Source organism: Nicotiana sylvestris, chromosome 1 (assembly GCF_000393655.2).
Source record: "Nicotiana sylvestris chromosome 1, ASM39365v2, whole genome shotgun sequence".
Taxonomy (NCBI): Eukaryota; Viridiplantae; Streptophyta; class Magnoliopsida; order Solanales; family Solanaceae; genus Nicotiana; species Nicotiana sylvestris.
In genome coordinates, this window is record NC_091057.1 from 40,591,442 (window position 1) to 40,612,857 (window position 21,416).

Sequence of the window (21,416 nt, forward strand, 5' to 3'; positions counted from 1 at the left end):
GTTCTAGCCGTGAAATATGATTGCATCAGAGTAGGTTGTCTACATCACATCTCCTTGGAGTACAGCCTTTCCCCGGATCCTGCGTAAACACAAGATACTTTGTGCATCATATCGGGCTGCCCTTTGCCTTAGTTAAACCCATAGAACTGGCCCTACATCAGTATCTTGTGCTATTAGTCTTAGAATTCTTGTTTTTGTTCTCTACAGAAGCAGTATTTCAGTAAAAACTAAGAAGCCACATTCTTATGCAAACTGAAAGTTCGTTGTCTCTTAATCCAATATTCCAATCAGTCAAGATAGCAACATTAACATGGATCCGTTCCTGTATGTAAGAATCAAATTTCCCAATAATCCTTACACCATATATTCCAGATGAAATCCAGGATGTTTATATTTTCGAACGTGTTCATTTTTTCACTTTATCTATATATGTTTGAAACAATTAGTATTCTTAAACAACTCAAAAAACATATTGTATTCCTAATATAATTAAGCTCTAGTCCAAGATTAGTGATCAGCTTTATATGTTTCCCTTCTCAACCACAAATTTCATGTTCAGAATGCGGATCCAGGATTTGAAATTTATGGTACAATCACGCGCATCATGAATATTGATTGGACTGGTAAGATTCGCGCATACAAAACAACATATGTGCTAGCTTGTCTTTCTTGGCCTTTTCATTTCCAGTATAAAAGCAGAACATCAAGCCATGGCTCACATAGTTGCCAATCCTCTTCGAATTCAAAAATTGTAACAAGTTTTACATGTTTTTTTATTTTTTTTACTAAGCCTCTGTTATTTAGTGGATACACAATTTGTTAATCTGAATTGTTTTTATCATAATCTTGATTGTTAAAGATTATTGAACCTTGTTACTCTTTAAAAGTATTGTCCCTATTATCAATACTCATTCTTTAGCTTGTGTTAAATCAACTATCTTTGCTGAAAAAATAAAACTATTGGGAGAAGGTAAAGACAAAATGAAGCCAACCATGGAACAAAACTGCTGCTATATTAACAAATAAAGTTTGGATTTCCAATGAATATTACAACAACATACACCTAGTATTCAAAAGTTGAAAAGAAAGACTTTCTCAAGTAGTAACCTATACATACTAATTTTGTAACCAATGCTTCCTCAAAGTTCTTCAGTCGATTAAACTCACTTATCTTCTCTGGAAATTGAACGCCTTGATGGCAAAGGCAAATGTAAAGGCAAACATAAAGACATATGCAGTGAGCACAGCTGCAACAACTCCAAGAAAATCATGCTTAAAGCCAAAGTAACGTCTCAAGAATTGTTCCACAGTTTCATTATCAGATAGTTTCGTTTGGATGTCTCCGAATTGTGATGCAACCAAACCATACAAGGTCCATGCAACAGGGTTAGCCCAGTAGTACCATCTCCACCATACAGGCATACGCTGTAGTAAACAAAACAAAAAATGTCATTTTTTCGAGCTAGAGATCCATTTTGCATTTGTATCTTATAACTAGGCTATAAGAGTTTGAGGATCTTACAGGTCGTGGAATGATGAATCCCGAGAAGAGATTCCATACACCATAGAAGAAGGCAGCAACAATTGAAGCCACGTTTTGATTTGGTGTGACAGCCACACCCATCATACCGTAGAATGTAAAGTACAAAAGGGTGAAAAACATGATGAACAAGTACCAAAAGAACTTGCCAACATCCCATTCGAATCCAATCATAGCATAGACGATGATACCATAAAACACAGATTGTACAAATATGTAAGGGATTTCAATGGAAACCTGCAAATATAGGAAGTTTTCATGAATACTAGGAACTGAATTCAAATCTGAAGTTGGTATATTTACCAGAAAATAGAACTTGTTTATTCACCTGTCCAAAGGCATAGGGGATGGCAGAGTACATTCCAGCAGCTCTTTCTCTGTAAAATACTGTACGCTCAATGGCTACAACTGGTTGCACTGATGATGCATTTTGTACACCAAGGAAGAGAACAGCAGCATACATTGATCCCATGGCGTTTAAAAGATCTTGGCTCTTGCTCCTACAGCAAATAAATTCCAGTTTAGTATTAAGGATTTTAAGTAGTAATCTACTTTCTATAATTGTTTAGTTTTCATGATTCTGTGCTTACACTTTAGTACCAAGATCCCAGAACATTGTCCCGAAGATTAGTGCTATGAATGTCGTGAAGATGAATCTGACTGCGGTGTAAGCTGGATTACGCCAGTATGACCAGTGTTGCTTCCATAGGCAAGCCACACATTGCGTCCAGAATGATTGTGAGTATTGAGTTTCAAAATGCAAGTCCTTTGAACCAGGGCGAGGGACGCCTAATTCACTAATCAATGCTTTGTTCCTCCTGTACAGGTCTGAGTTCTTGTATACCTCGGTGAAATCAATGCCTAACATCATTTCTTGAGCTGAGGCTGTGACTTCTAACATCCAAGTTGCTGGGTTGTAACCCTCCTTGATTTTTGCTACCCCAGGATTTGACTGTATTCAAGGTAAAACTAAGGTCAGTGTTCGATCATATACACTATGGAAAAGGAAAAGTCATTTTCTCTTTAGTACAACCTACCTCGAAGTATTTGATCAAATGGCAAGAATGGCGACCCAATGGACCAACGTATATCTCTTGTCCTCCTCGTTTCATTAGAAATAGCTGCAAAGCCACTTAAGAGTTTAGTACTTAATGTTATTAAAAGATAAAATATAAAGACTAGCTGGTTGTGCTTAAAAGATAAAAAATCCACCTCATCAAAGGCTTCAAAAATGTCGATACTAGGCTGATGAATAGTACAGACAACGGTTCTTCCAGTATCAACAGTGTTCCTAACCGTTCTCATAACAATTGCAGCAGCTCTTGCGTCCAGCCCTGAAGTTGGTTCATCCATAAAAATGATAGAGGGGTTTGCTACCAATTCAACCGCGATGGTCAACCTTTTGCGTTGCTCAGTTGAGAGACCGTTGACTCCTGGCAACCCGACTAAGGCTGATCTCAAGGGTCCAAGCTCAACAAGTTCCATAACTTCATCAACAAACATCTGCAAAAAGATGATCAAAGAAAATGTTACGAAAACTGCTACTTTCTCAAATGGTTTGAAGGATGAGAGAATTTCAGAGGAACTGACCTTTCTAGTTTTTTCATCAACATCTTGGGGTAAACGAAGCCATGCTGAGTAAACCAAGGACTCGTAAACTGTAACATAAGGTGAATGGATGTCGTTCTGCTCACAGTATCCAGAAATACGAGCAAAGGTTTCTTGCTTCTTGGGATAGCCAGAAATCTTGATTTCGCCGTCAATGTATCCTCCTGTTTTTCGTCCAGCCAAAACATCCATTAATGTTGTTTTACCAGCACCACTAACACCCATCAACGCGGTGAGAACACCTGGTCTGAAAGCTCCACTCACACCCTTTAGAAGTACCAATCTATCTTCACCAGCACCTTGTTCTTTCATTTCCTGCGAGTAGTCACAAGTTTTAGTTAAATATATTAATCTAAAGGCAGGGGTGTTGACATAGGAGTGAATTTTTCATTTAGTAACAAGTCACCTGAGGCATGTCAACGGAGTATACAACATCATCGAAGGTGATAGAATGAGGTTCAAATGGAAGAACCATTCCCTTCTTATTGTTTTGACTCTCACTGATAGAATCTCCTCCATCTGTGCTAGTTATCTGGGATGAAACTTCACCATTTTCAGCATTCTCACCATCTTCTGGTAGCACCGCTTGTGGCTTATCAAATGCTGCCGAGATATTTATAGTATGTTAGTAATTTACTCTTTGATTCTCTTGGCTGAAACATGAAATGGAAAATACTCGGAGGGAAACTCACGGTTGAGATAAGCGAGTGCAAGACTGTAGCAGAAGTTAAACACAACTGTAAATCCGACAAGTGCCCCAACACCAATCCAGTACCAGTATGCCTCGGGAAAGAACCCTCGAGACTTCACAACTGTAGATCCAAGGGTCTCGTTTCCACCTGGCACAATCTGTTTTATGAGAGCGAAAGTTAGCATTCACAGACGGAAAGGATAAACGATTGAAGGTGGAATTAGGTATAGAGCCTTACATGATTCCATTTTTTCCCATCAAATTCGTTCACAAGAATTGAATTCACTGAATACATCATCGGCGAAATCCAGTAACCCCAAATCCACCAGCTTTTCACATCATCTGCAGCATTAGGCAATAGAAACATGAACATCAGTAGGTTTGATTTAACAAGAAAAGAGTTCCTGCAAACAACTAATTAAATCACAAAATATACCTCGTGAAAGGACAAAACCGCCCAATGCAAATTGTAAAAGAAGAGCAAATGATCCAAATGTGCTTGCAACTCCCATGGTCCTTCCTACTGCCCCAATGAATCTAAACATTCCTGATGCCATCTGGTTTACAACTATGAGCAGCAAGAATTGTTTCAAAAATCTGCACACAAAAAAAATGGCGATTAACAATCATGGGGTAAAAAAATTAAGTACTTGTTAAGATAGCTTCGTCATTGTTTTATGTAGCCTATTCTCCCCATATGTACCTTGTAATATTAGGATCAAATCCAATGACGTAGTATGTTAAGATCACCCAAAGACCGACTTCAACAAGTGTTACAGGGATTTTTAGGATCCATGAGGGAATTGCATAAGCCCATGAAGGGAAAAAGAGAAGGTCTCTTTGCTTGTAAAAGACGGGAAGCTTGAAAATTGTCATGGCAAGCTCAGACATCCCGTTGAACATAATCATAATCACCACGAAAAAGAGAGCACCAGCATATATTCCTCCATCATCTGTAGTATCTCGTGGCATCTCAGTACGGAAGAAGAGTGTCATTGTTATAAGAGCCATTATCGTAAGCTGACAAGACAGAGGCAAATACAAAGCAAACATTAGAACGTTCATGCACATCGATATGACAAGATGAAGGACATAAATCAGAATTTCAAATAAACCAACCTGAGAGAACTTGAACATGTAAACAAACGAGTTCCTCTTCATTAGTAGAAGTTCTCTTTCAGTGCAAACCTTCAACAGCTCTTTCTTTCCTATGCCATACTTCTCATTAGTCAAAGCAGCAGGGTGACATTTGGTCTTGTCAAATGGAGTAGCAAGCTCGTCGCCTAGTTTCCTTCCAACATGAAAAGACTGATATGCCTCAGCAAATTCTTTCGATGTAATAAACCTATAAGGCTCATTCCTCTTTGACCAATATTGCTGTTGATCCTTCTTTGATGTCACCTGCAAAATATTTCAAACTTTCAACATCAGAAACCGATTTTTCATCAATGCTTCTAAACTTTACATTCTTTGTTTCTCTGTAAAACATACTTCTTGCAAGAAGTCGGCCACGCCTTTTCTCTGGGGGCATTTGAATCCCATGGATTCAAAGAACTCGAGCACATCATCACGCGGACCCTGATAAACAATATACCCATCGGATAACAGAATAATATCATCGAACAGGTTGTAGGTCTCGGGGGCAGGCTGCAACAGAGAAATAACAGCAGTTCCCTTCAAGATTTGAACAGATTGCCTTAAGGAATTCACAATGGAGTATGTTGTGGAACTGTCCAATCCAGTTGATATTTCATCCATGAAAAGTGCTTTAGATGGTCCAACAAGCATTTCACCGGTCGTCACACGCTTCTTTTGTCCACCTGAAATACCCCTTATCATATCATCTCCCACCATAGTATCAGCACAAATATCCAGTCCCAAAATCTGCAGTAGCATATATTCATTGTTATAATTCAATCTTTGTTATTTATAATTCACATGTAAAACATGATTGGATATTGTAAGTGTTACCTTAAGAACATAATCTGTAACAACATTGGCTTCTTGTCCTTCTGTTGCTGCAGCCTAAATTCCACAAAACAATACAACGTATGATTACTTTTAACAAAATGAAGGATCATTTTCATAAAATGATTGACAAGTTTTCTAATTAGATGCATCTTCTATTTCCAAAGGTTATTGATTAAATTATTAATATCCTGAGGCTTGGAGCCAAAAAGGAAATAATTAATTTAGGAAAAATGACGTTGTATAGCTGCTCTCAAAATAATAGCCGAAAAAAATATATATATCTTTTTTGTATATTTATACATTCTGTATGTTATATACAAAAATTATACTCCCTCTGTTCCAGTTTATGTGAACCTATTTCCTTTTTGATCCGTTCCAAAAAGAATGAACCCTTTCTAAATTTGGTAACAATTTAGCTTAAAGTTACAACTCTACCATTAATGAGAAGGGTTTATAACCACACAAATACTCTGGGCCCCATTTGGACTTGTTTAGGACCACAAATTCCAAGTCTTCATTTTTTTCTTAAACTCCGTGCCCAGTCAAACAGATTCACATAAATTGGAACGGAGGGAGTATAAATTTTATACGCTTTCTCGGCTACCGAATGTAAATAGTTTCTAGCACGGGCTAAACACAAAAAAAGCCCCATAATTTTTATACTAATATACACTAAGAAAAACAGCAGCCCAGTACACAAGCATCCCGCATTCAATGTAGACAGTCTACCCTAATATACACTTACAATGTTTTAAAGAAAACTTGACTATGAAATGGCAAATTGTTTGCATAATGTCAAAAACTTTTTCATTTTTGTGCATGCGTGTGTTTTTTTTTACTTTTTTTTCCTTGTTGCTGCAATTTCAACATTTGAAGTAATCTAAAGTCAATATTGCAGTATGAATAAGAATAAATCACAACCGTCACTTTAAGGTTGCTTTTTGTTTTCTAAAGTCAATATTGCAGTATGTGTGTCTTTCCAATAGCTTTTTGTTTGCTTTTGCAAAATTTCTTTGTCTCCTACCTAGAGGTTGCTTTAGACTAATGGGGTCAAAAGTGTAATATGGTCTTACTTTGTTAGCCACCTTTTTGGACCCAAGGAATACTACTATTTAAATATTACTCCACTAAACAGCTGTTCAATAATTTTGTAATTAAAAAATTCATTTTTATGAACAGAGTACCTGTATACTGGTGTGTCTTTTTCTCTATTATTTATGTGGGGTCTGTTAAGAGATTAATATTTTTCTTTTTGTGGGTTGAAGATATTTCTACTATTAAATCATTTTCACATAGTATAGCTCCAGTCTAACCTTCATATAGATGTCAATATCAGCATCTGGTTTGATATTAGCTGCTTTTTCTCTTCTTGACAATTCAGCTAACATCTCTGCAAAAATTTCCAGGAAAAAACAATTTTAACATTTAATTTAAAATTTCTATTTTAACCAAAAAAAAAAAAAAAAATTAGTAAAATACTAACCAAAACGAGAGCCAACGCCTTGACATCTTGCAGAGAACTCCAAAGTTTCTCTAACAGTCATTTCTCCAATATGCAAATCATGTTGACTAATATAAGCTGCTGTTCTTTGTGGCACAAATTCATGTAATTCATGTCCATTATATGACACCTTCCCCGTTACCTGATTTTCCAAGAAAATTATAAATATTATTTGTTTATTACGTAGTTATGTTTATGTTTCTGGACATAAACATAAATTAATCGGACCAGTATACTTCCAAAGATAATTTTACCTTTAGAGCAGGATCAAGTTTTCCAGCCAAAGCTAATAACAAAGTTGTTTTCCCAGAACTAGGAGGTCCCAAAAGCAGAGTCATTCTACAGGGCTTGATAATACCACTAATATCCTTAAGAATTGTGAGTTGCCTCTTTCTACTTGAGAGAATATGCAAAGAGTTCAACAATGTCTAGAACCAAAACATAAAAATAAAAAAAATTAATTTTTTTGTTAGATTCAACCTCTTTAATCAAAACAGTAATGAAATGATAATAAATAAAAAGGAATTATCATTTTTTTACCTCAACAAAGTTAGTCATGAAGTTCATAAATGTAGGCAAACTTCTACTTCCCACATATGCATCTGCATCTATATTTAGATGCTCATATCTCACTTCTATTGTTGGCAAATCAATTCCGACCCTGCAAATTAAAAGCAAAAATTCCAAAAAAATAAACATTAATAACAACTCAAAATTAACCAAAAAAACACCAACTTAGTTATCCAAAAAAGGGATCTAAAATAGGAAAGGAAAATAGACAAAGAAGTTATTTCCCTAGTCTGGAGTTGTGGGAATGAAAAATCCTCTAAAGGGAGCACCAGACACGGAGTTAGGATTTAAAACTTATAGGTTCGAGATTTTAATTGTTATAAGTTATTGGGTTCTAAATTAATAATTTGTATATATTTAATAAATTTTTAAGACAAATACAAGGTTTGAACTAAAATTACTGGATTCAATCATTCCCTATGTATGTGCTAGCTCCACCCCTGGGGAGCAATTTCCTTTTCGCTAGGTCTTATACGGTGCGAATCTGAATTAATCAAAGAATTCAAAAAAAATTATTTACCTGTCAATTCTGTTCTTGAGTTTCAACAAGAACTTCTCATTATCTTCATCAGCAACTTTAACAAGTCTCTCAAGCAAATTCTTCCTTTCTTGAAAACCAAGATCATTAATATCAACTTCAGCAGCAGCACCTTGTGATCCAAATAAAAGACCTTTTCTTAATCTATCAAAAGTTGGAAGTTTTTCAAGTGCAGCCCATTTAAGTGCTTCTTCATCATCTTCATCTCTAGATGAACGTGAGAATATTTCTACACCATTATTTCTCCATATTGAATTACTATTTGCTCTTAAACTCCCTCTCGTACTTCCTCTTAAACTACTCCCTCGCAAATTACTTAAATTTGCTGGCTCCATTTTGTAACCAAAACACTTAAAATCACAACTTAAACCTCAATGCACTAATAATTTTTTTTTTTCACAAACTTGGATTAAAAAGAAATGAACCTCAAATAATCCAAAATGGAATAATGGGTTCTCAAGAAAATTACGAGTTTTTTGTATTTTTTTTTTTTGGTTGAGTTTAGAGAGATGTAGTTCTCTCTCTGTTTCAAAATGGTTAAAATGAACAAAAGAATGAAAGGCAAAGAAAAGAGTTGCTGTTCAAGTCTAAAGGTAGAGAGGGTTTATATAGTCAGCTATTTCAAAATAGGCGGCTGTTAAATTTGATGAAGGTCAACATAAAAAGAAAAAAGAAAAAAGAAAAAGGAAAAATTGTGACTTTAGTCCCTTAGAATTTGATGATTCTGATCTTAGTCCTTGTAACGTTTGGTTAAGCACTTTTAAATAATTGGTATTTGCCTTTTCATCTCGATAACCGTTAATCTTCACAAATTTAGCTAGTAAGTGCAAAACTATTAAATTATTGATGTGTTACGTTAAATTTATAATATTCCTACAAATTTGAGAGTAATGTAGAAATACTGTATTTAAATATGAAATACTTCCTACATAGAACGACCAAAAACACATAGTTAGCTAATTGAGGGTGAAATGAGCTTGGCCAAATGTATCAAGGACTAAAAGTAAAATTTAGTAATGATTGAGAGACCAAAAGTACAATTATGCAAAATAAAATATATGTATTGTATTCATTGAAAATATAAACTACTTTAAAATCCCAAATGCCACTTTCTTTGAATCTTCATAATAACCACACGCTTTAATATACTCCAACTTGCTGCCTAAAAAAATCTACAAAAATAAAGAGGAATAAGGCTAATAAATGATCGTAGGAATGGGAAGAAACAATATGTATGGGGCATGGGGTCACTGATGACCTCATTGACGGTCTCAACTTGTAACTACACAGTATGAAGTTAATTTTGTCGACATTTATTTCCTTTATTCAATTTTTTTTCTACTTCGAATTTCTCATCTTTGATTGCATTTGCCTATCATTCTTGAATCTTGATTCACTTATTTCTATGTTCATACAAATGCATAAAGAATTTACTAAAAGAAGTACTCCCCCGTCGGTGAAAAAAAAAATATTTCATTTGTACTCCTTGCGTCTCATATTATAGAAGTTTAAGATAAGATTGTTTATCTTGTCTCAAATTATTTGTTATTTTGGAAGTTCAAGATAAAATTAATAATCTTTTTTTTTTACCTGTAGTAATAATTATCCTTGAAGATTACAAACTCCTCAATTATGAATAACTTTGTTCAAATAGCATTGAAGAAAGATTAAATATTAAGATATGAATAAGGGTAAGTAGTCAAAATTCTATCCTAATTAATTTTTCTTAAGGGACGTGTACAAGAGAATCATGACAGATAATATTAGTGGAGAGAGTACCTTTTTAGTTGTCATGTTTCATTTTTTAGAGTCAAATTGATTTTTTTAAATTAAATTATATTAATTTAATATTTTAAAGATAAAATTTAGATATAAAAATTATACGAGAAGTATCAACTTGCAATTATTCTCATATTAATATGATGAAAAAAATATAAATTCCTTTCACGCCATGCTTGTACTACCTCCGGTTTCAAATATTAGTCGTTTTATCAAACTTAATTTATTTGAAAAACAATTGACGCTTTATTAAAAGAAAAAGTCACTTATAGTATTTCCTGAATCAACCTATAGTATTTCAATTAGTAAAGTATTAATTAAGTAAAGACAGTCCAGAGAAAATAAAGGACAATTTGGATAATACTCTAATGATTTATTTTTTTATAAATAAAGAAACTTTTAACCAAGTATAATTGTACATCACAAAACAAAACAAAACAAAAAAAATAAGATTTGGACAGCAGCACAAACCTGCTAAATCCCAGCAAACTTCTACCTAACATATTCATGTACAACACTATTACATCGGCTCAAAATCTAACTAGGATGGAAATCAAAGTGTTCCATGTCTCTTTGCTTATAGTAATATGGCATATGCGGCATATGCCAGGGTCAATTAGTTGGTTAGTTGAAGTTGTTAATGTAAGTTAAGGGTAGTTTAGTCATTTTACATTCATTAATCTTTTTCTTCTTCTGCTCTTATATATAACGACATAGAAGAGCAATAGAACAGTGGCTTGCTTATTCTCTCAATTTACCAAATCTCTCTCTCTCTCAAAATACTTCTAGAACATTCCTCCATTGAAGCCCTTGATTGATCCTTGTATTTTAGCATGGTATTAGAGCAGCGTACCTGGATTACATCATGCTAGATATTTGATTTCTTCTTTTACATTTCGATCCCTGATTAATCCAATTGTTGAAGCTCATTAAAATTGAGCAATCTCGGAGACTGATTCGTCAATATCGGAAATGACGGCAATTGATCACAATCATCTGATGTATATTGGAACTTCTGATGCTCCTAGCTCAGTTGTGATACCTTAAAGCTCACATGCTCGAAGAACTACGGGCTATGGAGTAGATCGATGAGAATTGCACTTTTGGGGAAGAAGAAATTAGGTTTTATTACTGGAGTTGCAGTAGGAGTACATATGAAGGAGAACTATTAGAGCAATGGGTGACTTGCAATGCTATTCTTCTCTCATGGATTATGAACAATGTGGAACCAGAACTTCTAAGTGGAGTTGTGTATGTGTCTGATGCATACCTCGTATGGGAAGATCTGCGAGAAAGATTCAATAAGGTAAATTGTGTTAGGATCTTTCAATTATATAGTGAAATTGCCACATTATCTCAAGGAACTAGCACTGTTCCAGCGTATTTTTCGAAATTAAAGGAGTTATGACATGAATATGATGTTTTTGGTTCCATTTCTTAATTGCTATGAGAAATTGAAAGATCATCAGAAAATTTGCATCAATAAAGAGTTATGCAATTCTTGTCTGGTTTGAATGAATCATATGACCAAACTAGAAGGCAAATCCTCATGAAAACAAATGCACCTAGCCTAAATCAATCTTATGCTATGATTATCCAAGATAAAAGTCAACAAAAAATATGAGTGAATATTGTAACTACTGATAAAATAGAGCCATTAGCTATGCAAGCAGGAAGAGGAAGAGGAAGGAGACAGTACCTTCAGTATGAATTTTGCCATTTAAAAGGACATACTAAGGAGAATTGTTATAAGATCATTGGCTACCCTGATGATTTTGTTCTAAAAAGGAGTTATGGTGAAGGAGTAAGGACTCAAGGTGATTGGCAACAGATTCTTGGCATTGGGAATAAGAATGGTACCAATACTAGTAAACCTGGGTGGAATAATCCTAATGTTGGCAAGCATGGTGGAAATGATGTTGGTAATGGCAAACTAGGTGGTTGGAGAAGAGAACCCATGGCTATGATCAACAGTGCAGATGTAAGTACATCTTCTATGCAGGATATGGGAGATAGTTCATCTGGAGCTGTTGAGCATATGGGATATCATTACTTAACCAATAACCAATACAATCAAATTTTGAGCCTCTTAAATAAGGAATCTGGAGAGCACCAGTCAAATATGGCAGGTACAGGTGAGGTTAAATGTTTGATAAGTAGCTTTACACAGAAATCAGAGGAGAAGAAATGAGTTGTAGATTCAGCTGCTACCCATCATATTGCTTCTGATTAGAATTACTATCAGATATTAAGTGTACAAGAAAAACTGATAAAGATAGGGTGCATCTCCCTACTGGAGAACAGACTAATATTACTCACGTTGGTAGTGCATCCCTATTAAATAAGAGAAAGATTAAAGATGTGCTTTTTGTTCCCAACTTCAAATTTAATTTGCTCTCAGTAGCAAGGCTAACAAAGGAGCTGAAATGTAATGCCAATTTCTTTCCTGATTTTTGTGCGTTTCAGGATCTTTGGAATGATAAGGTGAAGGAGATTGCTAAAGAGAGAGGAGGTTTATATGTTCTTGGAGGACTGGCTAACAGAATAAAGACACTTAATGCTATAAGCAGGGCAAGCAAAAATTCAAGTGAAGTATGGCACAACAGGCTAGGTCACTCACCCTCATCAGTAATGAAATATGTAGTAGGTTTAGGAATGACAATGGGGCGGGTGCGGGGCGGGTTGGAGCTTAACCGGCAAAATTTCAACCCGCCCCGCCCCGCAATTTTTTTTTTCGTTTTTTTTACTAAAAAAATACAAGTTTAATATTTCACTTTTTTCAGTTTCTTAAACCCCTCATATGGATCCAAATATTATATTTCTATTTTCAGAGATTATAAATCTGTGCATGCATTTCTAATTCATTACTCTTAGCGCATATATTTACATAAATCTCTGTCTTTTAAAATTTTCCTTTTGAATGTACTTATCATAGAGTTTGCCAAATACTGCGAAAAGGAGTGGACAATAATATTCTTTGATAATCTGGAGCAATGTGATCAGCAATAACTGAAAAAGAAATTCTTTGATTCTCACATTTTTCATTTCCCACAATTGAGAGATTGAATGAAATAAAGAAATAGAACGAGGGAACATCACTTGAAAATGGAAAGAGAAAAGCTTGAATTGGAGCTTATATACAAAGTCCAAGTTCAGTTCTATGAGGAAACCCGCAAGGAAACCCGCAACCGCCCAGCCCCGTATTAGTTTTTGAAAAAACAGTTTCAACCCGCCCCGCATAAGATCAAATCTACCCCACCCCGCATAAGATTAAACCTGCCCCGCCCCGCACCCACACCGTCCCATTGCCATCCCTAAGTAGGTTTACATAATAAGGAAAATAAGATGTCACACGAAAATATTTAGTATGTCCACTAGCAAAGCAGACTAGATTGAAGTTTCCAATGAGTAATTCCAGAACAAAAGTAGTATTTCATCTTGTACATATGGACCTATGGGGACCCTATAAAATTGCCACATTTGATAAGAAACATTACTTCTTAACAATTATGGATGATTACTCTACATATACATGGGTGCTCTTTTTGCAGTTAAAATCTAAAGCAGTAGTGGCAATAAAACAGTTCATTATCATATTTCAAAATCAGTTTGGTATTGTGATTAAGATGATAAGATCAGATAATGGATCTGAATTCTCTAATGCACAATGTTCAGAGCTGTTAACAGGTCTTGGTATAATTCACTAAAGTAGTTGCCCTTATACTCCACAGCGGAATGGCATATTGGAGAGAAGGCACAGATATATACATGATACTGCCAGGGTCTTGAAGTTTCAGTGAGCAATTCCAATCATATACTGGGGAATATGTGTTAAAACATCAGTATACCTAATTAATAGGTTGCCATCGAGTGTTCTAGGGGAAAAAACTCTATTTGAATTGTAATATCACAAGAAGGCTAATATTGCACACTTGAGAGTTATGGTCTGTTTGTGTTATGCAACAAATTTGGTCAAGATAGACAAGTTTGCAGAAAGAGCCAAAGCAGTTATTCTCATAGGATATTTTGAAACACAAAAGGGTTATGTCCTGTTTGATTTAGACACAAAGCAATTCTTCACAAGTAGAGATGTTATATTCAGAGAATCAGAGTTTTCATTTGCTAAGAAAGATGGAAACAGTTCATTGGATGCACAGGAATATATAGAGGAAGGAATACTGCAATTCTCACTTCTGCACACACAGCCAGGCAGCAACATATATGATAGGAATGTCTCAACCTCAACAGCAGAGGATATGGTTGTGCAAGACAATAGACGGAATGATTTGCAGGACAACAATCTACTAGCCCTACATGAGACAAATACTGATGATATGCATGAAGTTCCTCAAAATGTGGAGGATATGGACATTGTTTATGCAGGTACACAGAGTAATGGACATCATGATGGTGTAGAAGCTCTAAACAGCAAACAGGAAGATGAAGGTGACAAGAACTTAAAACCTGAACGAAAATCCACAAGGTAAATTAAGGGAGTCAATATAGATGAGGGATTATGTCACAACAAAGAAGACAATCGGTTGCACCTATCCCATTTCAAACTACCTGACCTATGATCATACTAGTGCAAGTTATCAATGCTATTTAGCTAATTTCTCTCAACTAACAGAACCACAGACATTAAAGGAAGCACTAAAGGACAACAGGTGGATAGAGGCTATGAAGGAAGAAGTAAAAGCACTGGAAGATAACAACACATGGGAAATAGTGAACATACCAGAAGGTAAGAATACTGTTGGATCCAAATAGGTGTACAAGATCAAGTTCAAGGCAGATGGAGAAGTGGAAAGATTTAAGGCAAGGTTGGTTGCAAAAGAATACAGTCAAAGGGAAGGTTTGGACTATCATGATACTTTCTCACCAGTGGCAGAAATAGTCAATGTGAGATCTGTCATTTCTTTAGCTGCATCAAGAGGTTGGAATTTATTTCAAAATGGATGTTTATAATGCATTCTTGCCAGGAGATCTAAATGAGAACTTGTACATGGAGTTGCCTAAAGGTTTCAGAAGGAAAGGAGAGCAGAAGGTATGCAAATTGCTCAAATCTCTGTATGGACTTAAGCAGGCCTCACGATAGTGGAATATCAAGCTAACTGAAGCTATATTGAGAGAAGCTTTTTAGCAAAGTCATCATAACTACTCATTATCTACATTGAGAAGTCAAGAGGGAATAATGATTATTTTGGTGTATGTGGATGATCTTCTTATCACATGAAGTAGCTCAGTCCTAATCAAGAAAGCTAATGACATACTACATCAAAGTTTTAAGGTGAAGGATCTAGGAGAACTCAAATACTTTCTAGGCATTAAAGTCATGAGATCTAGGAGTGGAGTGTTGTTGAATCAAAGGAAGTATATATTGGAATTAATCTCATAAATAGGGTTAAGTGGAGCTAAACTTGCAAGTACACCATTGGAGGTGAATTCAAAGTTGACATAAATAGAGTATGATCAAGCAAATGGAGTTACAGGAGATCCACCTCTACAAAATGCTAGTGCCTATCAGAGATTGGTGGGAAGGCTTCTGTATATCACCATCACCAGGCCAAACATCAACTATGCAGTACAAGCATTGAGTCAGTTTATGCAATCACCAAAGAGGTCCCTCCGGGATGCTGCTTTAAGGGTTTGTAAAATACTTGAAAAATGCTCCAGGACAAGGAAATTTGATGAAGTCTTATTATGAAAAGACACTTGCTTGCTAGTGTGACTCTAACTGGGCTGCGTGTCTAGATACTAGGAGATTAGTGACCGGTTATGTCATCAAATTTGGAGGTTCAATGATCTCTTGGAAGTCGAAGAAACAATAGACTGTTTCAAGGAGTTCAGCTGAGGCAGCGTACAGAAGTATGGCAGCCAGCATTGCTGAAGTAACCTGGTTACTTGGTTTATTTAAGGAGCTGGGTGTGAGTATAGCCCAACCAATTACATTCTTCAGTGATAGCAAATCAGCTATTCAACTTGCAGCAAATCCTGTCCTTCAGGAGCGAACTAAGCATATAGAGATTGATTGTCATTTTATTCGGGACAAAATCAAGAAAGGAACAGTCAAAGCAGTGCATGTCAACACTAAGGAGTAACAAGCATATTTACTGACTAAGGCTATAGGAACTGCTCAACATGTTCACTTACTTGGCAAGCTTGGAGTGTTCAACGTCTTGCACCCTCCAGCTTGAGGGGGTATATTGTAATATGGCATGTGCCATGCATGTGACAAGGTCAATTAGTTGGTTAGTTGAAGCTGTTAATGTAAGTTAAGGGTAGTTTAGTCATTTTATATTCATTAATCTTCTTCTTCTTCAGTTCTTGTATATAACGATACAGAAGATTCTCTCAATTCACCGACTTTCTCTCTCTCAAAATACTTCTCGAACATTCCTCCATTGAAGCCCTTGATTGATCCTTGTATTTTAGCATTGCTAGTCTACTCTTCATGGCTCCCTGGCAGTAAACTTCTTGTATGAGTTGTCTAATTATGATATGTATAGCAAGTACGTTCTGCTTGTTCTGAAATAATCGCGTGTTTCTCTCTTGCCAGATAAGATACATCTGTTAGTGTCGTAAAAGATCTTTCTAAAGGAGTATGCAAAAATCTTAAATAGGACTGGATTTATTTGACCAATTAACGTTGAGAATTTGAGATTAACTAATTAATAATTGCAGGTTCCATTATAGTCAATAAATTTCAGAATCCTAATGACTAAATAAATACTTATCCATGTGCTCTTCTAATATTTTGTACAAGACTTCTAGAAGATAATCATGCTGTGCACGACAGTTTACTAAGAAACAAAGGATTCCTAAGTCTATATACAAGCCACACCATTAGTATATTAGTATCATAAGGATTATAAAATTCAGTCAATAATTCTACCAAATTTTTTATGCAAAAACATATAATACTACTACTACTATTTTTCGTACCTCGTCCTATTTGAGCTAGTAATTATTTTTCCGAATTAAAAATTCTAGCAGACTAGATCCCAACCCCCTTTTGTTTTTATCTTTAACATCATTATAAATAAAATCAATTACTAAATCAGTTTGGGATGAGTGTATCAGTTTCAAAATGACCTTTCTTCCTCTATTTTTGTTTTTTGTTTTTTGGAAAGTGGATGAAATTTGGGCCTTTCCCTTTCTTGTAAGTTGGAAAAGAAAGATATTAAAATTAAAGAGAAAGCCGGAAAATATAATACTATATAAACCGCATTCTTTTCAATTATATTCAAATTCAAATTATATTTTTGTAAGTTTCAATAGGTCATGATGTTACAAATTATAATTAAAATCCATTTATGACCAAACAGAATAAAAATGGAAGGAATAAGAATTAGTCCTAGTGGTGGATGTATACTTTCATCTTCTTCTAGACTTAGAATTTTGTGTTTTCACGTGTAGTTTACTTTGATTTTCTTGTTTTACTCCATTGATAACCAAACAAAAAAACAAGGAGGGAGGGGGGGAATAGTCCTAGTGGTAGATATATATTTTCCTTTTCCTCCGGTGTAGAATTTTCTTGTTATCTTTGATTTGCCCTATGTCTTAACTTGAATATAGAGATATTGATGTGAAAAGGAAAAAAGTCATAGCTAAAGAGAAGTAAATTTTGCTAATTAATAATGCCATAACTCTCTCCCAAACTCTACAACTACTCACTTATTGAGAAATCTCACCGTATTAAGTGCTCATTAGAATAGTTGCTATACCTAACAGCTGTTCTTAACTTCACCAGACTAGAAAATATGTAGAACAACGATAAGCCAACCTATCGGCTTAGACTAAACTAGAAAATGTTTAATACAATGACAAGCCCATTAAACCAACTTATAAATGACTTATCTATACACTTGGTTAATTTATTTATTTTTCAAAAATAGTCAGGAGTTTGTGGGTCAAAACTTGATCGCAAGCCCTAATAGATCGTCAGAATTTTCGTTCAGATTGTGTCATAACATTGGATCAAATTATTCACAAGTTCTGACGGATCGTCAGAAGTTTTGATGGATGGGAAAAGAACTTTAGTACAAATTGTATCATAACTTTGGAATAAATTATTTGCAAATCTTGAGAAGAAGAAGAGGGAGGTGAAGTTCTGACAATGTATCTCTATTTATAAATCTTTTTAAAATGGGAACAAAAGTTAAATGGGTGAAGACACCCTGTCAACAACAACAACAAAAACATACCCTTGACTAGAGACGACGCTGTTTCTAATAGATCCTCGGCTAAAGAAAGTATAACCACCACATTAATGAAAATATAGACAAGAAGGAATAGTACCAAAAAGCCATATAATAGAATAAAAACAACAACACAGTAATGTGATCAACAATGAAAGAAAATAACTGTTAGTAATAAAAAACTACTACCAACAGAAAACAAAACTGTGAGCCAATACTATTGTTATGAACCCTCTAGACTACCTACTCTACAACCATAATCCTCGACCTTCATACCTTCCTATCAAGGGTCATGTCCTCGGTCAGCTGAAGTTGCGTCATGTCTTGCCTAATCACCTCTCCCCAACTCTTCTTTGGCCTACCTCTACCTCTCCGTAGGCCCTCCAATGTCAACCTCTCACACCTACTCACCGGGATGTCTGTGCTTCTCCTCCTCACATGACCAAACTGATAAGGATAAGGATAAGTAGAGCTAAGATTCTTATTTGAATTCAAATTATTGTATATATATCCTAAACCTCTCTTCCTCATCTACAAAACTCCTACTACCAGTGTATTTCTTCAGATATAAATGTACTCATTTACATGACCCAATAATACAAGTTGGAACACCAAATACTCAATGTTTAATGGTATTAGAAGCCGTAAGCTTACACGAGCAATCCCAAAAGTCTGCAACCTTTTCTTTCCCTCATCAAGTTAAAGCCTAATGGGAGAGAACTCAAGCACCACCACCTCACCAACCATTTTTAGCCACAGACATGTGATCCAACCAACACAACTGATTTCCTTCAACCTAGCGTCACAGCTCTCGATCAAACTGATGGGAAGCTCAAACTATTCGACTTCGCAAGCCCAAGTAACCACCTTACTATTTCGATATAATCTCCTATCCTACATCGATGGCACATATGTTGTTCCTCCAGTGTATATTGCAGATGACAAAGGCAATCAACTTCCTAATCCAAACTACAAGTTGTGGCTAAGGCAAGACATCATTATTCGCAGTGCAATCATGGCCTCTGTCGATCCATCCATTGCGTCGCTAATTGCTCAAGCAGCTACTGCGAAAAATGCATGGGACAGTTTGCAAACTATCTATGCGAACAAATCTCAAGCAAGAATATTTGGTCTTCGTGAGTTACTCTCAAACATCAGGCAAGACTCCAAGTCCGTCAGCGACTACATGAAAGAAATTAAATCCATTGCGGATGATTTGGCTGCCTCTAACTCACCTCTAACAAATGAGGAACTAGTCATCAAAGTTTTGAGCGGACTTGGAGCAGAATACAAAGAGACTACGCGACTATACGCGCTAGTGATAATCTGATATCTTTCGAAGAACTATTTGACAAACTTCTTGATCATGAAGTTTTAGTCCAGCACTCAGAATCAAAGAATGAGCAACCTATTATCACTGCACAATTTAGCCAGCAGCGCATCTCGTTCAACCAATCTAAAGGAAGAAACCACACTAGTTCTCAGCGAAGGGGAGGGCATTCCAATTTCATGCCTAACAACCGTAATTTTTCTGGACAAATGACCAACTCAAAAGTATTCAATAACAGGTCTAATCAACAAAGAGTGTAGTGCCAACTTTGTGACAAGTTTGGTCATATAGCTAAGGTGTGCCGCTCTAAATCTCACGATACACTTGAAGCTCAAGAAAATTTTACTAATCATGCAAACTGTCACGACCCAAATCGATGGGCCGCGACGGGTGCCTGAGTCCAACATGTCAAACACCCCTAAGCATGTGTCTAAGATATGGACCTGAGTAACATCTGTTGAATTATGAAAATAACATACAAGACGGAAACCTGTCTTCAAGGCATATGTACGTATATAGGCAAAATACAGTGGGCGAGCCGGCAAGGCTGCTATAGACAACTATACATCCAAAACTGAAAGCCGACAAGGCCACATACAATCCAACTAGACATACTGTCTACAGACCTCTAATAGAAATATAACTGTACAAATATGGGACTAAGCCACGACATACCCATATATATATATATATATATATATATACAAACGTATCGTACCAAAATTAAAGCAGCTCTGGATCAAGTGGAGCACGCTAATTCCCGCTGATCAGGGATCCTAAGAAGGGGGACGATCAGTTTACCTACCTGCACCTGTGGGCATGAAACGCAGGCCCCGTGAAATAGGGCGTCAGTACAAAAAATGTACTGAGTATGTAAGGCATGAAAATTAGTACGTAAAAGACATAGATGAAACATGGAATAACGAAATACATCTTTAAATTTGAATAACTTTGTAAATTCTGAAACGTTTATAATGTCATGCTCGTGCGTATAAATGTCATGCCATGCATAGGTATGGATGTACATAATATCATCAATCCACTGGGGCATCCCATTATATCATCTCGGCCACTGTGGGCAACATCATCAACATATACCAGCTGATCAGGCGGTGGTGTGTATATAACACTGTAACCTTTTCCATATCCCATATATATATAATATACATATATACGCGTATATAACGTTATCTGGTCACGGGTCAATGTACATGAATGCAATGCATGAAAAATACGTCAATAAAATTTGTTGGAGTGTCATAAGACCATTATGCCTTTGAATAATATCATGAAGTAAAGTTTTTCAACTTACGTAATTTTCTGAGACCCATGAACAGATGATAGAATAATATGACACATGGAGAATCAAGAACATAAGAATCTCTAGCATTTCTATGAATAGAGTCATTTATGAAAGTTGTGCATTTGCACGTTTCGTTTGCATCGTATGGATCATGCCAAAAGAAAGAAGGGATAACCTTAACATACCTGTTCCTTGAATTGTTTGAACGAATTTGCTTCTGCGAAATATGAACGAAATTTACACTTGGATTTCCTTGAAATTCAGAAACGAAATTGGGGTTGCTCTTTGAAATTTCAATCGAAATTTTGGCAAGAATTGGACGAAATGTTTTATGTTTCAAGGTTCTTGGTTTCAAGCCAAGCTAATTTGGCAAGAATTGGACGA

General features: G+C 35.7%; 2 protein-coding genes across 3 annotated transcripts; one reads left to right on the forward strand and one right to left on the reverse strand.

Annotated features, from left to right (window-relative positions):
* Nucleotides 1-994: 994 nt before the first annotated feature.
* LOC104245579 (pleiotropic drug resistance protein 1) lies at nt 995-8,992 on the reverse strand. 2 transcript variants are annotated; one of them, XM_009801201.2, is made up of 20 exons: nt 8,402-8,992; nt 7,852-7,972; nt 7,566-7,739; nt 7,294-7,453; nt 7,124-7,200; nt 5,811-5,864; nt 5,331-5,723; nt 4,959-5,240; nt 4,543-4,859; nt 4,276-4,436; nt 4,078-4,181; nt 3,841-3,997; nt 3,555-3,751; nt 3,131-3,463; nt 2,753-3,043; nt 2,578-2,661; nt 2,131-2,492; nt 1,869-2,040; nt 1,523-1,777; nt 995-1,425 (listed from the first exon to the last, which is right to left on the reverse strand). In XM_009801201.2, exons 1-20 carry the CDS (start codon nt 8,752-8,754, stop codon nt 1,168-1,170), a joined length of 4,305 nt encoding a protein of 1,434 aa, XP_009799503.1. In that variant the 5' UTR covers nt 8,755-8,992; the 3' UTR covers nt 995-1,167. The 2 variants fall into 2 exon arrangements, with proteins under 2 accessions (XP_009799503.1, XP_070004653.1); XM_070148552.1 differs by having other exon boundaries at nt 4,543-5,240.
* Nucleotides 8,993-11,861: 2,869 nt separating this feature from the next.
* On the forward strand, nt 11,862-12,700 carry LOC104245582 (uncharacterized). Its single transcript, XM_009801203.1, has 2 exons — nt 11,862-12,327; nt 12,665-12,700. The coding sequence occupies exons 1-2, from the start codon at nt 11,862-11,864 to the stop codon at nt 12,676-12,678; spliced, it is 480 nt and encodes a 159-aa protein (XP_009799505.1). The 3' UTR covers nt 12,679-12,700.
* The last annotated feature ends 8,716 nt before the right edge of the window (nt 12,701-21,416 follow it).

What these genes read in the sequence shown, in the direction of transcription:
- LOC104245582 (XM_009801203.1), top strand. Translation starts at nt 11,862, where the DNA reads ATGCAAGCAGGAAGAGGAAGAGGAAGGAGACAGTACCTTCAGTATGAA.
- LOC104245579 (XM_070148552.1), bottom strand. Translation starts at nt 8,754, where the DNA reads ATGGAGCCAGCAAATTTAAGTAATTTGCGAGGGAGTAGTTTAAGAGGA. An exon ending in ATATTGACATCTATATGAAG is followed by an intron (nt 5,865 to 7,123) that starts GTTAGACTGGAG and finishes TGTGGAATTTAG; the next exon opens with GCTGCAGCAACAGAAGGACA. An exon ending in ACTCCGTTGACATGCCTCAG is followed by an intron (nt 3,464 to 3,554) that starts GTGACTTGTTAC and finishes GACTACTCGCAG; the next exon opens with GAAATGAAAGAACAAGGTGC.